Consider the following 18,114-nt stretch of genomic DNA (forward strand, 5'->3'; position numbering starts at 1 on the left):
AAAGATTGAAACATCAGCTTGCAGGGGGTGGCACTTGATTGGAACCGGTCATTTCTTGAAGACCGTGGTCAGCAGGTCTTCCTTTGCCCTTTCTCCTCGTCAGTCAAACTACTTATATGCGGAGTACCTCAGGGTTCTGCCTTAAGCCTGCTGCTCTTTATCTACCTTGCCCTGCTGGCGGCTCTCATTTCCGCTTGGGGGTGTGAATGTAGTTTCCTATGCGGATGACACTCAATTTGTGTTCTTTTAACCCCTTCGATGCGGATAACAAAGCCAGCTCGTCATGGGCGTTACCTGCGCTACACGGATGACGAGCTGGCTTTGTCACAAATCGCGCGTTTTTCAAAATTCAGCGCACAGCGGGAAAACCCGCTAGCGGTTAAAGAGCACCCACAGCAGCATTTTATATATTTAAAGAATTCCTGAAGGACATTGCAAGCTGGATGAACGAAAAAAAATTGAAACAATGCAGACAAAACTGAGGTCTTCTTTTTCAGTCAAGCACCTCCTCGGTGTTGTGCTTCTGGTGGCCAAGGGAGTTGAGGCCCCCCACCCATCCCTAAGGTCGCTGTTAGAAATCTTGGAGTTCGGTGGGAGAAGGAGCTCACCCTCACGACACAAGTCAAGCAAATCTCTGCAGCCTGTTTTGGAAAAATTAAATTTATCAGGAAATATTTACGTTTCCCGCCAGAACAAAACAGTAATATGTAGGAGCTTCAGTCTCTAATTCGTTTTTTCAGCGCCAGGACACCTCTGTCGAGGTAGCTGTGCTCTTTATAAATGGCCATTGATAGATGGTCTATCTAGATTGTGAAAAACAAGTTACTTACCTTCGGTAACACCTTATCTGGTAGACACTATATCTAGCTGCAGATTCTTTATCTTTGAATTTCCCAGGAACAAGACTGGATCCAGCTGATTTTTTTAGCAGTAGCCCTGCACACCGGTAGGTGGCATAGTTGAGAGCCCTGTCAGACGGTGGCGGCACCTATATAGGCACCTCCTAGGCACACAGACTTCCTACTTTATCACGACTTTCAACACCATAAGAACGGACCCAGAAAGTGCCCCGACACTGGTGTATCCAAACTAGGACTTAAGTGATCAGTCCTGACCCTAGCAATCGGTCCGCAGAGCCGGGAGGATAGTTGGGTCAGTAAGGAATCTGTGACTAGATATGGTCTCTACCAGATAAGGCATTGTTGAAGGTAAGTAACTTGTTCATCTGATAGTGTTCTAGCCGCAGATTCCTTAACTATTAATACACCAAACAATACCATCCCCAGAGGAGGGTCTGCAGCAATGCAGACATTCCTGATAGACTGACGGATATCCAGGGCCAGGCCTCCGCAGAGCCTCGAGCGCAGTTCCTCCATCACTAATATACTCAAGAGGCACTTCCATCCAGAACAAGGATTTCTGGACCGTTCTCTATAGCCGTGAACCACGGCTCTGCAGTGGTTGCAGCTTTAGGTCTGGTGGTATGAGCTCGTAAGCATTCATGAGGCGGCTTCTTTGCCAATGGGAAACAGATTTTCATGCAGAGTACGTCCCATCCAGAGAAGGTGCACTACTGCACCGACCGACCGACCTTTCTTCGCATCAACATACCCCGCTAAGTTGGTCGTCCACCTGGAACGCTTGTGTGCGGTCAAGGTAGAACAACAACACTTTTTTTTGGGTCCGGATGGTGGAGTCACTCCTCTTTGGAAGGGTGTGGAGGGGCACTGAAGGTGGAGAAGGTGACAGATTGGCCCTCATGAAATGGTGTGACCACTTTTGGCAAGAAAGAGGTTCTAGTGCAAAGCACCAGCTTGACAGGGTAAACCTAGAAAAAAAGGAGGCTTGGGAGACAGCCTGCAGTTAGCTCACCATCCTGGCAGATGCAATTGCCATGAGGAAGGCGGTTTTAAACAAACAGTTGGCGGGACAATTGTGAAGAGGCTCGAAAGGAGCACAAATCAAGAACGTGAGGATCAAATTAAGACTGGGGTGGCAGAGTGGGCTAAAGAATGGTGATGGATTAAACCCAGATCAGTTGACTGGGGGTGAGTGCTTGTATTGTCAACGCTCCGTCCATCATTTCCTTTGGTTTTGCTTTGATCAAATTAAGGCCCCACTGAGGCATAATAAAAGGAAAAGGGGCCGGGGGGGGGGAAGGGGGGGGCGGAGCTTTGAGACATGTGCAAGGCCATTGAAAAACCTACCTACAGTAAGGCATTTAAATAAAGTGGCTTTCCAGGCAGCCGCAAGAAAGCAGACAGAGCAAAAGATAACCCTTCAGAATACTCAAAGCAGAGTCCTGCTGGGCAAGGATAAGATCAAAATAAAAAACTAAATATCACAAAGGGAGGCAGAAACTGGGACAGTGGACTTTTCTGTACAATACGATACAAATCGCTTCCAATGACAGGCGTATTCAGTCTAGGTGGCGGGAATACTCGCTGTCAGCATAACATTGTAGACATCGGGAGGAAGGTCAAAAGCTATCAACTGCCGCTGCACAATCTCCACGTAAGAAGGCGGAGAGTTAAGTTCAGGTGGGGGACCCTCCACTGCTGCTGTTACATAAGATCCTCCCAAATGTATAGGGCTCGAAAAATGCACTCGCTTTGGTGAGCCAGATTTAGTAAGGACGTGTTATTTTTAGGGCTTACTTGCCCGTTCTGGCGAGCAGACAAGAGGGCTACTGCTTGCTCACAGAGTGAATGAGCAATAAAGATGCCTTTAAATTGTGTCATCTGGTCCCATTTGCTCAGTTTTCAGAGACAGAGCATAAGTCATTTACTTTTCTGTGGCGGAAGTTAGAAGATTTTGTAAAGTGAACTGTGTGACAAACACTGTAAAGCATGTGGAATGAAAGGCTGCAAGATTTCAGGCTTTTTTTCTTAACATAATACTATAGTTAATAAGTAAACTATTCAAATATATTTCACTAGTTATGAAGACACTTTTTTAATTATGTGGTGAAAAAAAGATTTTTACAGTATCAAAACAATTCAGAACACTTTACTTGGTGATAAGCAAATTGGAAATTAGATTTCAGCAAAAATATTTTCAAACACTTTATGCACTATACAGTTTTATTAGTTAAAACTACATATTAGTGGGAATGTTTTGTGGCAATTTCAGTTGAAAATGTGCTATCTGTAAATAACTGTACGACCACATGCTTTAGTAATAGATTTATGAAAATTGAGTTTTTAAACATGAACTGGTAAATATTTCTGCTCCTGCCCGGATGATAATGCGGTTAGTGAACTAAGAGGCAAGCTCGTGATCATGTGTAACCTATATGTAGGCTTGATTCTTATTATACGTGGAGCAAAAGTTTAGTCTAGAAAATAAAAAGCTTTTTGTACAGCAGAAAGTGAACATCAATATTTGAAGCTGTTCTCGTGATAATGAAGAAAAGGGTAGCTTCATAAGATAAAATATTGGTCTAGGATCATACAATTTGAGACCAGTTCACTCACGGGTCAAGTACATTACAGTTAGGTCGACTAGAATATTCAAGTTACTAGACCTGCAGGTCTAGTAACATTATGATTTATCAAGCCTTGAGGGGCAGCCTGATTGGTGGATCGATGGCCATGCTCAGTAGCTCGGGACACCAGACTTCATGCGCAGTCTGGTGCCACAAGGATGACTTGGGCACAGTAGTTTCTGATCTGACCCTACAGAGTATAAAAACCTCAGGCCCATTTTGCTTTTACCTACTGCGGCAAAGATCGTTGAACAGATAGTTAACTCTGGACTATCGGAATTCTTGGAATCTAACAAACGAGTGCACGACTCCCACTCCAGCTTCAGAGGTGGCTATAGCACAGAGACTGCACTCCTAGAAGTGGCAGGAAGTGTTGGTGGAACTACTGACCAGGGCAACGCAGCAATGCTGGTGCTGCTGGATCTGTCTGCGGCCTTCGGCACTGTGGCCCATCCGATTCTCCTAGAGACTAAAACTTCTGGGAATTCAGGGTACGGCCCTCGTCTGGATCCGGTCCTTCCTGGAGAACTGGACACACGAAGTTTTCTTACGTCCCTTTGTCTCTACCCAGAAGCCCCATGTTTGTGGGGTCCCCGGGGTTCGGCATGGAGTCCTCTCCTGTTCAATGTGCATCTCTCCCCGCTTGCAGCTCTAATCAAATCCCTGGGGATGAAGGTCATTTCCTACGCTGACGATACCCAGCTACTGTTTTCTTTTAAAGAACACAGAGATGCTGGTCTTATCAACTTCAGAAGCTGTCCAATTCACATCTCGGCCGGGATAACCCAAAATTGTCTAAAACAGAACTGGGAAAAAACTGAGGTGCTATTCTTCAATCAACATGCCATTCCACCCTCTAGGCTTTGGTGGCCTCAAGAATTGAACCCCCCCTCCTGAGCCTGTAGACTCAGTGAGAAACATGGGTTTCAGATTTGATAATGACCTTTCTGGCAATTCCCAGATTCAGCAAGTCTCTTCCTCCTGCTTCGGGAAACTCCATATCTTGCGGAAATTTCTCCACTTCCTCCCGGGGACTGCACGAGGACGGTGGTTTTTGCCTTTATTACATCCTATCTGGACTATGCCAACAGCCTGTGCTTGGATCTCCCTGCATATCTTATTTGCAGACTGCAAATGATACAGAATGCAGCAGCTAGACTGATTTGCAAGGTGCCTTACCGGCACTCCATCACTGCCCACCTAAGAAGCCTTGTTGGACTTGGCCCTTATGGCAGGTTCACCCCTAGACTTTTTGCTTTTATTTGTGACCCTGTGTTAGTGATTTTTGGGTCTCTGCGCACTTTTTCCCTGTGTCCCAGGGTAAAGTGCGTGCGTGTAGTGTGGCTGGCCTGCCCTCCCATAGGAATGCATGGGGAATGTGTGTGTCCATGTTAGTTCCTGATGTGTGGGGAGTGCAGGCTCGAGTTTGGTATGTATGAACTCGTGAGAGTGAATGCTGCACGATGGTATGTGCAGCTTGTATGTGTCTAGTTGGGAAGTGCTACTTCCAGACATTGATGTATGTGTGCAGTAAGGGTGCTGGAGCGTGATTGGCTGGAGCTGGCTGGCATGCCAGGCTCCAGGAAGTCTGGATGGGTCTGCCCGGTGGTGAGTGTGAGATTAGCATGCTGATGGATGGGGAGTGCTGCATCTGGTTCCTTGATGGGCTGGGTTTTTCCCCACACAATGCTGGCTCCGCCCCCCTGTGGTGTGTCTAACGACCCTAGCCTCCCCAGTGAATGATAGGGGTGGTTGGGTCATCAAGGGTGCTCCAAGACCAGCTGTGACTGGTCTCCCCCCACCCTGCACCTCCTAACAAAGGAGTTATGAGTATAAGAAGGGGCTGTGTCCCCATGAATGTTGTTCTGCTTTTGGATCCTGCCAGAGGGGGCTGCTGCTGTTGCTGGGGCCAGGAGGACCGCCACTTGGACTGTCTCCCTGCCTGGAGACCCAGTGTGCTGGCTCTGGGCCCAGCCTTGCCCTCCTGCCTGCCTCCAGCCCTTGCTGGAGCCCTGTCCTGTCCTTCAGTGCTGGGGAGCCCTGAAGATCCCTTGCCTTTAGCGCTTGAAAGCGCTTCATTTTGGGTGCCTAGCGCTTGGGAGCGCTTTTTGTGCAGCCGGTGCCCACCCGGCATCTGCCCGTCTAGTTTTGCCGCTTTTTGGCCGAGCGAGTGCCCACCTCGCTTTATACTTTAATTAAAAGCCGGTGCCCACCCGGCATTGCCCCGAGATCACCGCCGCAGCCCAGGAGTGTGTGCAGCCCCTGCCGGGCCGCCGCGCTGCCTGCGCCGACCCGGAAGTGCTGGGTCAGCCAGCCAATTGCTTCACGGCCCGGGAGAGGCGAACCCGAAGTCCCGCCCCCGCAGCCGAGCAGAAAGGAGAGAAGCAGCCGGCCGTGTCCGAGGCTCCCCGTGAGGAGAGAGGAGCCCCGCGCCACCTGTGAGGAGCCATCCCGCCAGCGAGACAGCCGGTGAGTGGGGCTCAGTACGGAATCGGGGAGGAGGGCGTCGGGGCACGTTGCCGGTGCCCGCCCCTCCCCGTCAGTGTGAAGAGCCGGTTGAGGCTCTTGGGGGCATTCCTGTTTGCGAGCCTTGCGAGGCTCAGGCCACATCTGTTTGAGCCCAGGAGGCTCCCCGGCCGCATATTTGTTATTCGAGCCCCGAGAGGCTCCCGCCCTAAATTGATTTACGAGCCTAAGAGGCTCTGGGGGCATTTCCTCGCTTTGCGAGTCCCGAGAGGCTTGAGTGCCGGCACCCTTGTTCTGTGAGCCCTGAGAGAGGCTCATCACCCAGCCATAGCTATTTATGAGCCCAGAGAGGCTCTTAGAGTGCCATTTGTTTCGCGAGCCCTGAGAGGCTCGAGGCTAGTTCTTTGTTCGTGAGCCTGCGAGGCTCTTGGGGGCATTTGTCCTTGCTCCGAGTCCCCAGAGAGGGACTCCAACGTGCCCACATGTGTTCGTTGAGCCCCGAGAGGCTCTCCAGCTGATCCTGGGTCCCCCGTGAGGGACCCCACTGCCCAGTGAGGCGGCAGTCGCGTTTGAGAGCCTGAGAGAGGCTCTGAGGGTGCCATTTGCTTTGCGAGCCCCGAGAGGCTCGAGTGCCCAGTTCTTGTCCAGAGCCCAGAGAGGCTCAGCAGTGCCACAGTGGTGGTTCTTGAGCCCACGAGGCTCCAACGTTGTCCTAACTTTCCTGCACCAGTTGCCCAGCACTTTGTGGGCAACTGCCACGTTTAGGCTTGTGTTCTTGGCTGCCTGCGCAGCCTGCCTGACAATGAGACTCAGGGCATTGCAGCCCTTGTGAGGCCAGTTGGCCTAAGGGACAGTTCTGCTGTTGTGCCATGTGAGTCTGGTACATTTGTAATTTACATACTGAATGGGAGTCCTGCGCAAATGTTATTGCTACACCTCTGAATGTGTTGATACATCATGTGTTTTGTTTCTTTCCCTTTGCTAGGTGTCTATGCTTAGGTGATTGCTTTTCCTTCCATAGGTCCTGAGACTAAGGTCCTAGTTACCTGCGTGATTGCCTAGAGTGGTTAGGGTTACGTAGGAGGGGTTTACCCCTTACCAGGAAGTCCTGGTTGTGTGCTACATGTGCTATTTTGATACTACAGTCATTATATGATTTATGTGCTGAGTATTGTTTCTACAGATTTATAATTTCTACAAGTGCTAAGTTCTAACAGTGCATACCCTTGACAGTGGTCCAGGTGGCCCTGTCCTGTACATAATCCCTTGTAAATTCTGCCCGTGCCTGTTGGCACAGTGTAACAGTATGTGTTTTTATTATAATACAAAGGCTATTTTTATATAACCTGGTGTGGAGTTTCCTTTGTGGTGGGCCTTGGGAGTTGTTGCTGGGGTGCGTGCGCAAATACTTAACTTACATCGCCTCCAAGTTTAGCCTTGCTGCTCGCGCCACGTTACCTAGAGGGTGAGCAGGGGTTATCTTGGCGTGTAACTCCCTTGCCCTGACTTGGGAGTGGTGGTCTCGGACTGACTTTGGCAAAAGCCCTGGCCAGCCGGGGATCCCGGTTCCAACAAGCCTCCACTGGCTACCAGTCATAAGGAGAATAGAATTCAAGGAACTTACCTTGGCTTACGGAGCAGCCAGAGGCCGAGGCCTTCGAGAGTCAGACTACAACACTACCAGCATGACCAAGTCCTGAAACCTAACCACCTGCAGCTCCTCACCGCCTCCCCCCCTCACACTTTCACAAGGCGAGGGTAGGCGGTAGAGCATTTGCAGTTAGGACCACTAAACTGTGGAATACAATGCTGCTCCCTTCCCATCTGAATGAACCCGAAACCGCCTTCAGACGAGCTCTAAAAACCTGGCTATTCAACAGTCACTAAGCCTACTTGTGCGCGGGGTCACTCAATTGCATTAGCGCTGGGACACCTCTGCTGGAGTTAGCTGCGAGCTCTACAAACTCCAAAATAAATCCCGAGAACTGAGGCGGAGTGATTTATGCGGAAAGGCGTTGTGGAGGCCTGAGCTCCACTCGAGATGAAGAGTCTCCGAAGCGAGAGCCGCCTTGGAAACTAGAGGGTGCAAAACTGCTGACATTGTGTGTTCTCCGCAGAGGAGCACAGATCTATGAAATGCTGTCCCCACAGCTGAAACGGACCTTGTGTGTCGTGTGCCCCACAAGGCTTACCTTGCTTGTGACGCGATTCCGCAGAGACAAGAGCACCCGTCCCTGTAGCCACCTGACCCTCGTGGAATGGCGATACCCAGTAGGGGTGAGATGGACGCAGGGATGGGAGCCAGGGTGTAGGGCAGGGAAAGCGTGGAGTTGGCGGGGCGTTCCGGTGTCTACTGGAAACCAAGAAAAAGGCAAGATCAAGAACAGACCCCAAAATGGAACCACCCCTACAAGCACACACGGACCGTGCAACCCTCTGTGGACTCACCGCTTCTTCATAGGAAAGCAGGTCTCCGGATACGTTCGGCGCCGAAGGGGAAGGCAAGAGGAAGTCACTCCTATGCGCGATTCCCTAGGTCCAACTAATGAAGTTGCTCCAAAGTTGCACAAAGTGTAGAACAAAGAAAAGCGCTCCTGCGCGTTTGCACAAGCTATAACAAAAATAAAGCACTCCTGCGCGTTTGCACAAGCTATAACAAAAGAAAACGCTCCTGCGCATGGCACCCCAGTGCAAATGAAAGAAAAGCGCTTCTGCGCGTAAACTGCAATTGTCCGTAGTTTCTCAGCCCCAGTTTGCAGGCTGAGCTTCCTTCTCAAATGCGCTCCTGCGCGCGTGACCCAGAAGGTGCTAATTCCTGACTAACCCAACCTGGTGTCAGAAAGGACACAAAGCGCACCTACGCTTTTAAAGTATTCCAGTTACTCCGCACGTGTAACCAAAATGCTGCAGGCGGGCGCTGTCTCCGAATGCTAAGTAGAGCTTCCCTCGGCTCTTGTCCCCAGCAGGAACGGCAGGTTTCCAAAGACGAGGCTTCAGCGAGGAATCAGGATCCAAAGCACCAAGCCGGCGGGAAACGCGAGAGTTAAGCGTTTCCCCCGGAAGTGCTTCTGTGCTTGCTGCCCGGGACTAGACCGGGTCCTCGACTTCCGGCCGGAAGTGAGTATTCCGGCCTCCGTGTATGTTTGCGGAGATGGCCGGCCGCGGCTACGCCGTGAGCCGTGACATTGTGCCACCTCAGGTCAGAGAGGCCATGTGTGATTCTCTAGGCATCAACGGCCGAGTTTGTCCACACTGGCATTCACGGAACCTGCCAGGTGCTGAACCATCAGGGAACTATCCTGCTGGTCCAGCCATATCCAGAGACGCAGGACCTCTTGACAAAGGTTCCCCAACCCCATTCCTCCTTGTTTGTTGCTGTTCCACATGGTGATGGTGTTATTATGAACACTTGCACCACCAGCTTTCCCTTGAAGGATAGTATGGCTTTCACTGCCAATCGGATCGCTTGGAGCCCCAGCAGATTGATGGAGTCCAGATTCCGCCAGAGACCAGAGCCCCCTGATCTCCACCCCTCCCAGATGGCTGCCCCATCCCAAGTGTGATGTATCAGTCACTACTGTGAGATCTGGTTGGGAAAGGGAGAGGGGTCTGCATCTGACCAAAATCTATTAGCCACCACAGTAAGTCCTTCGCAGTCCTCTCCGAGATATTGACCAGGTCAGAGAGATTTCCCTGATGCTGCGCCCACTGGAACGTCAAGTCCTACTGCAGAGTCTGCATATGCCATCTGGGATGTGTGACATGCAGGAGGTCATGAGGCCCAAAAGCCACAGTGTGTCACCGAAATCCAGGATAGAGAATGAAATATAAGTCTCCTAGCCTGAATATCCTGGGCTCCCGGCTCAGATGAACCCAAAACTGTACTGTGTCCAGAACAGCTCAGATGAGAGTCAGGTGCGTCTCCGGCACGTTGATAGTAACCCCAGCTAAAGTAGGAGGTCTGCTGTAGCCAGATGACAGCCTGAATTCAGCAACCAGTGCTCGAGATAGGGGGGGGGAGGGGGGGAAGACCAGAACCCCAGATCTCGGAAGATGAGCAGCAACCACCATTACTTTTATGAACACCCGTGGGGCACTGGTAAGGCCAAAAGGGAGCACAGTGAAATGAAACATAATGCAGATAACGCCATTGGGCAGGCAGGAAGAGAATATGGAAATAAGCATCCTGCATGCTCAATTCTCCCATCCAGTCTTCCGGATCCAGGTCAGACAAGAGCTGAGCAAGCATGAACCTCTTGAATTTCTCCTTTTTGAGAAAGAGGTTAATGGCTCGGGGGTCTAGACTAGAACAAAGTCCCCTTCTTTGTGGACCAAAAAAGTAGTGGGAATAATAACCACAATAACTACAGCCTACTTCTGTCCCCGAAACCCTCTCCATGACTCCTTTGGCCAAGAAAGCCATGACTTCCCTACGGAGCAAGGACGTATGACTGTCAGCTGATCATAAGATGGAGGCATGGAGGGAGGGGTGGACTTGGAGGGAGGGGTGGACTCGAAGGGGAGGGAGTAGCCCCTATCTGATGTTATGGACTACCAGTGATGGTGGATTATTCCGCCAACTGGCTGCCCATGATCTAAAGGGGCAAGATTAGGAAGGTTTGGAGGCTGCAGATACCAGGGGAGGGGTGAAGGGTTAGTTGGAACAGTGTTGATGTGGTTGAAAACCCCTTCCATAGGTGCAAACAGCAGATTGGGATGATGAGGGCAGCAGAGGCTCAAGGACATGGCCATAACCCAAAGGTCCTTTAAAACGTTCCAGCCCAGCGACTACAGACTCTCTGAGGAGACAAGTGCCATCGAAGGGCATGTCAATACAGAAAGCTAGGAAATCCCTAGAGAAGACAGTTGTTCCTCCACCATGTGTGGCACCTCAGGGTCACCATCTAGGAAATCCCTCTCCCCAGTGAGACAGTCTTGTCCAGACCACAGCGGATCGAGAACTTTGCTGCCTCTCTCCAGTCTGTAATGGTTTGGAAGAAGATGGCCCGTGCCTACTACAGGACAGGTATGGCCACACGTAGGTCCTGGTCTCACTGTGCCACTAGAATCCAGCTATCCTGGCTGAAGAGGAGTGAAACCCGAAACCGGTCCTAGGATGCTCGTTTCCGGTCCAGGCAGAACCTGGCTTGGCAGTTCGGGCTGGACTGTTCCCATGAGGCACAGGGTCAAGACTGATTTGCACATGGACAGGCCTAAACTGGGGTGGCATGGTGAGCAAATGAATGATGGATTTAACCGCGTACGTGACGTCAGCGAGGTCACATAAGTCCCAACCCGGCGCACCTATGTCAGTTTTCTTCAGAGCACTTTTCCGCGCCACAACGCGGAGCCAGCAGGAAAAACTGTGAGAGTGTAGGTACAGTGTGCGAAAGAGCAGAAAAAGTGGAAAAAGGTATGGTGAGGAACATTCTGAAGAGCAGTGCTAGGCACTGCAGTGCCCAAAGGCAGGGAAAACAAAATAAAGAACAGAGACCAGCCCTGAGCAGCAACCCTGCCAAGAAAAGAGATAGCCTGCACCTGGTTCCTTGATGCGGCTAGAATCGCCTCTACCAGATACATCTTTACCGAAGGTAAGTAACTCTTACATCTGATAGAGACTACTAGCCGCAGATTCCTTCACAAAGAATAGATACCCTAGCCATACCCAAGGGGAAGGAGGGTCTGCGAGAGCACCCCACCAGCCTGGTCATAACAGAAGGTCCCACATGGGCCAAGTCCTAAAGACAAGAATAGGAGCCCCGTCCCTCAGGCAAGGGGAACCCCCGCAAGCAGACGACCAACCCCGAACGGGATGAGAGAAAGGAGAAGATGACTGTCCCACCAAAAAGCAAAGAAGCCACAATTGTGCAAAAAAAAAAAAAAAAAAAAAAACAGGTCTGCACCAGCAAGTGCAGCCAGACGCAGGGAGCACCGTGGAAGGATGCTCTCAGGGCAAGCCAGACGTCAGCCGACGGCTTAGAGCCAGAAGGGTCCAGACACGCTACAGGGAGGAGTCCACACCCACAGTCCAAAAGGAAGTGGAACCAGGCAGAACCAAGATGCCCGGCCGCAGACAGCAGGCCAGACCAGGCAAACAGCAAAGTGATCCCGGAGAGGGACACCCTGGGCCCAACTCAAGCCCTCCCAAGCCATCAGTAAGAGGCGTGCATCGGCAACATACCTTAACGGAGAACAGAGGCCCAAAAGCAATCAACTCCCCAGCGCAGAACAGAGCTATATAATCGCTTCCACTGCCCCACATGGGGCACGTTACATCCCAAAACACGGGAACCTCTCGGGAACAAATGTCTGCAGCAGGACAACATAAAATTCAGGCGGAAAAACCTGCATAAGGCTCGTCAAGCAGCCAGAGAGAAAAAACAGCAGGCCTAGTCTCCAGGCCAGCATGGTGTAGAAAACCCAAAGCAAAAACAAACAGTCAAGAAGGGCTGGCCAGCATCCAACAGAACCACAGTCCCAACAAGGACTCGAGTGGCCATGTAAATGTAAATGTATTGCGATTTATATAGCGCACGTATCACCCGTAGGCATCAAGGCGCTTGCCTTGGGAACCCGTCCTGGTATTCCCCTGTGAGATAGCCCCAGCAGGGTATCCACAAGGTGAAAGCCAGGCATCCCGCCGCGAGGGGCCGTAGTGGAGATTAAGCAAGCTATTGCCCAGAGTCGCAGAGTGTGGACCCGTGAGTCAAGTAGGCACCGGAACGAGAATTATCGAGTCCATGGAATTTTTGAGCCTAAGACCCGGCGAGGCGGGGAATTGAACCCTGGTCCAGGACTGATCTCAGCTTCCGGGTCTGCCGCCTCTAACCCCTGAGCCACACTTCTCCACATGAAGCACACAACACACAACTGGGGAGACCCACCCCAACAGAAGAACACCTCCAAGAACCAGATCAAGTCACAGATCACTGAGGGGGAGAAGGAGGAGGATGAAGCCCCGCCAAGAACCTCTGAATGGCCGAGTCCGCAGATGTGTGGGACAAAAAAAAGAGTGCCATCGAAGGGAAGGGCCACCAGCCGTTACCGAACATTCTCAGGAAACACAATATCTCGAAGCCAGGCATGACGACCAAGGGCAAACGAAGAAGCCATGGCACGACCCAGCACCTCCGAGATGTCCAGAGCGGAACGAAGAATTAACGCCGCCAGCTCCTGGCCATCCAACAAATGGTGCCTCAGATCGACACAGGCACCCTCCTGAGAAGCGACAGACATAAGGGATTACCCTGAGTCCCACAAACAAGAAGTGGCCCTAGCCAGGACACACAGCTTGTTAAGGGCCCGCAGAGTCTCACTGGTTGAGGCGAACATATTACGCCTCCAGGAGTCCAGCCAGCGGGCCTCCCGTGATGGGGGAGACAACAGCGATGGCAGAGATGGAAAGGCATTCTGCAAGAGGGGGCCCCTGGTAGAGGGGTGGAGGCAAAGACATGCCGGTTCACGCGGTGGCAGTGTAGAAGGTGATGGGGCACTGTGTCTCCCATGGCGGGACGGCCCCAAGTCCCCAAAAGAGAAGAATGGAGTGAACCCTCAAAAGGGAAGCAGCAGCTCCCTACCTCCAGAGCCTGATAGAGAACCTCCAGAAGATGATTCGCGGGAAACTGGGTAGCTGGATCACCCATGCACAAAATTCCCACAGCCGTGGAAACCACGCAAGCAAAGGCTGCACCCGCCTCCATAGGGCCCCGCGGAGGGAAAAGCAGCTCCTCTGTAGACGACGGCTGCAAGCTAAGACGGCCATCCCCCAAGCAAACCGGAGGGAGGAAGGGCCAGGTCCGGAAAGAAGGAAGAGGGACTGAGGAGTGGGAGACCTGCGGCTGCTCTGGAGAAGAGACAGCGTGGAGCCGCCTTTAGACGACGCCGGGGAAAAGGCCAGGACGCGTCGGCCCGTCTCCAGGGAGGATGACACCAACAAGCGTCAAACCTCTGGAGAAGAGGCGTACGAGGGCGGGTCAACGACCTGATGCAGTAGAGTCCACAATCTGAGGCATCGTCCGACGCCAGGGGAGATGCCGGAACAACCTCCGCCCCAGCGCTCGTCGCAGGAGACCGGGGCTGGGCTTGAGCAGCGAAGGAGCGGCGCCGGCCTGGCCTCCGACGAGGCAGCCGCCTGCGTGGAGGAACGAGAAGTCCCCCGCCAACCTCGACCTGTGACGGGACGACAGGGGCCTTCCGCCTGTCGAGAGGACCAAGAGGAGCTCAGGGGTGCGACCCGAGCCCCGGCGACCTCCCGCGACACCACATGGACTCCCGCTGGAGTGTGCGGCGTAGCAGAGGCGCCGTGGTCTAAAGGAGGGACCACCGAAGGGCCGCACACCAACAGCACCACATACTCCGAACCTGGATCCGAGCCAGTCGACGCCAGGGCTGGATCAGAGCCAGTCGGCGCTGGAGCCGCCAGACACGCCACGGAGGGCCCCGCACACTACAAGGGATCCGCTGATGCCCCAGGAGGGGGAAGGAAGAGCGTAGCAGAGGCGCCGTGGTCTAAAGGAGGGACCACCGAAGGGCCGCACACCAACAGCACCACATACTCCGAACCTGGATCCGAGCCAGTCGACGCCAGGGCTGGATCAGAGCCAGTCGGCGCTGGAGCCGTCAGACACGCCACGGAGGGCCCCGCACACTACAAGGGATCCGCTGATGTCCCAGGAGGGGAAGGAAGAGAGGAAGAGGAGAAGCCAGCGAGGCCTGTAGAGCCGCTGCATATGTCTCCATCTGGGCTCGAGTCGCCCCACACCGGGAAACGGCAGATAGGGGGGATGACGCGCTGGGCCGCACCACCCGCGGAGAGCCCGCGCCCACAACAGGCCGGGAACCAGCCCTCGGGGACAAAGTGCGACACTTACCGACAGGTAAGGGACGCTCCTGTGACCTCTGAGAGGGGCGATGTCGATGAGGGAAGTAGAGGGTTAGATAACCCTCCGCAGGGGCCAGGCAGGGTGCTGACACTGACCTGGACATGCGGGCTAAAAGAAGTTTCATCCAGCGCTCCCGATGGGACTTCGGTTTCAGCTGCTGGCACGCCTCACAATCAGTGGAGTCGTGGTGTTCCCACACCACATGCAGATGGGGTGAGGGTCTGTCGCCGACATCAGGCAGCCACAAGACGAGCACGTCTTAAAGCCCGAAGGCATTCGCACACTGTCCCCACACACACGCAATAGCGTAAAGGGAAAGGCCTAAACAAGCCCAGAGCACGATCCGGATCCGCGTTGCACGCGGAAAAGGAAAAAAACTGACGTAGGCGCGCCGGGGTGGGACTTATGTGACCTTATGGACGTCACGTACGGGGACAATGCATGGTCGCGTGATGCTCCCCACCCCCCCTAACTCCACACCGTTACAAACTATAAGCCCTTTGTACCTGCACTAATCACGGTCAGAAGAAAAAACAATTTTTAGTGTTTAAATTCTTACGCCACCTCTGAGACAATTAGTACCCTGAGCCACCATCATGAGTAGGGACCACACTGAGTCTATAAACCTCTCCTGCATAAGGACATTACTTTTGGTCATGTAAAACATATCAACTAGCCTTCTATGTGAAAAAAAATACTTTAAGGTAATAGTGGCATATATTCTTAAGAAATGAATAGATAACAGAACTCTCAACATTCTAAAATGAAGATGCTCATGAATAAACCATAAACCTTCCAGAGAAACACCAATTCAGTGATAAATCGGTTTAACCTCCCCATTTTTTATAAACTTTACGTATGCCCCCACATTTAAGTACATTTGTGCCCTCAGTCATTGGCCTCCAGGAACATACCTGTCCGGTTCATCACAGAGCACAAGTAGTCCATGTTCAGGGGCAGACTGAGATCAGAAATGGTGACAGAGCCGCGGCATGGTTCTAGTCCTTGTACAGACTGGGGCGAGGAAGAGCCTAGAGATTCTGCAGATTTTAGATGTGTCAGCATGTTCAGGAGTGAGACACGCTTCTCAGCTGGAAGAGAAAATCAAATGGAATGAGACAAGATGGACAGGAGAAGTATGCATAGAAAATAAAATAAGCATCTGTACTTTATTCAGTAAAAAGGCCTAAGCCTCCAATGGGCAGGAGTTTAAACTGCCTGCATCAATAGTCATGGGAGAACCATTTATGAAAAACTTTAAGAATAAGTCATTCAAAATACCATATAATATAGGGAAGTAAATGAAATACAATTTCATGTAAGGAAATTACTGGCCTTGTTTAATGCGAGAGGAACACTTGAAATGCAACAAATACTACAATTTTACAACAAACTCACCAAGAAAAAAAGACTTTAATTCTGTTTTTATTTTAAATTTCCCATGAAAAGTTAAATCTATTTAAGGGTTACAAGTATTTTATATATTTGTCATTGAGTCATGGCACGATACAGTTCATTGCAAGTTAGTGCGCAAGAATTGCTGCTAGGACAACCATAGGAATTAAGTGCAGTGAAACTTTAATGTACAGTTTGAGGCATACTTTAAACTACTGGTCAGATCCCACTATGATTCATACTCCATGAGATAGTTACCAGAAGGAATTGGGTTATGTATTAAATCCACAATGTAGATTAGTGATACTACTTTAAGTACCTATTTCACTGTATTATTCCAGATTCTACTGATTTACATACATACATACTAAAATAAAAGGCTATGAACTGCACTTCTAAATTAAAAATACAAATAAAATAGAATATTTAATAACTGCACGAGAAAGTGTATTTAAACATCAGGACTGAAGACAAACATTTTACTGAAAAATACAAATTCAATATAAATTACAAAAGTCCAAAAGTGGAATACATTAAAAACTATAAAACTACATTTTACTTTAGAAGCCATAAACACCAGTGAAATTAGGTGAAGTAACCAGGTAGCAAGCAGCAGGGACAAACTAGTTTATTTTGCTACACTGTGTGCACTTAAGATGTAGTGAAAGAAGACAGTTTGGCTGCAAAAGCAAAGCAGACAGAGGTGACAGGACATCAGGGCATCTTAGGAGTTGGTAGCAAACATGGCAGCCAAAACAGACACGAGTCAATGGCAATAGCTGCCCTGCACCTAGGACTACCGGAAACAAACTGGTGTAGTCAGGCATGTACAGGACCAATGCCAAGAAGGAACTTGTGTTCAAGACTACCTTGCAAGCAGAAACACATTAATTGATTACCAGTTACAACAGAATAAAACTTGCATAAAACGCATTTCTGAAGGAGCCATGCTGTGCAGAGATGTGTTTATGTAGGACGCTTTACAGATACTGGATCGCTCATGTGTTTGCCACCACTGCATGCACACTTCATTCCGGACATGCAGGATTCATCAGGAACTCAGAAGGATATTTATGTACCCTGAAGTATACATGCATGCAAGTACAAACAAAGCATCTTAATTTTAAGGACTGTTGGACTTGGGCCTTCTGGCAGGTTCACCCCTGAACTTTTTGCCTTGAAATTATAGTGATTTCTGGTCTTTGCGCACTTTGACACTGTGGCGCAGTGTAAAGTGCGTGCTCTCCCTGAGTGCATGTGTGAGATTGGCCTGCCCTCCCATAGGAATGCATGGGGAATGTGTGTCCCTGGTAGTTCCTGGTGCGTGAGGTGTGCATGGTCAAGTTTGGTATGTGTGAACTCGGGGGAGTGAATGCTGCGAGATGGTGTATGCAGCATGTATGTGTCTAGTAGGGAAGCACCATTTCTAGACATGGCTGTACGTGTGCTGTGAGGGTGCTGGCGCATGATTGGCTGGAGCTGGCTGGCATGCCAGGCTCCAGGAAGTCTGGATGGGTCTGCCCGGTGGTGAGTGGGAGATTAGCATGAGGGATGTGTGGGAGGAGTGTACCTGTGTCCTGGATGGGCTGGGTTTTCCCCACACAATGCTGGCTCCGCCCCCCTGTGGTGTGACTGATGACCCAAGCCCTGCCAGTGAATAGAATGGGTGGTTGGGCCATCAAGAGTGCTCCAGAACCAGCTGCGACTGGTTCTGCCCCCACCCTGCACCTAAAGACAAAGGGAAAAGGTGTATAAAAGAGGGGCTGTGACCCCATGAAAATAGTCTTGTTTGCTGCTTGAATCTGCCAGGGGCGTGCTGCTGCTTGGGCTCAGGGATGGCTTGCCTCCCTGAGCCCTGCCCAGCCCCTGGCTTGCTGATGGACC

The 18,114-nt window shown here is 51.1% G+C and overlaps 1 protein-coding gene across 1 annotated transcript in view; it reads right to left on the reverse strand.

Annotated features, from left to right (window-relative positions):
* The window catches only part of LOC144798063 (uncharacterized), a 793,010-nt gene that overhangs the window by 265,685 nt on the left and 509,211 nt on the right, over nucleotides 1-18,114 (reverse strand). The window contains exon 12 of the mRNA XM_078668835.1: nucleotides 15,750-15,926. Within this exon, the coding sequence (XP_078524961.1) occupies nucleotides 15,750-15,926 (177 nt within the window). The remainder of the gene's footprint in view (nucleotides 1-15,749; nucleotides 15,927-18,114) is intronic.

The sequence above is a fragment of the Lissotriton helveticus genome, chromosome 12, assembly GCF_964261635.1.
Source record: "Lissotriton helveticus chromosome 12, aLisHel1.1, whole genome shotgun sequence".
Classification (NCBI taxonomy): domain Eukaryota; kingdom Metazoa; phylum Chordata; class Amphibia; order Caudata; family Salamandridae; genus Lissotriton; species Lissotriton helveticus.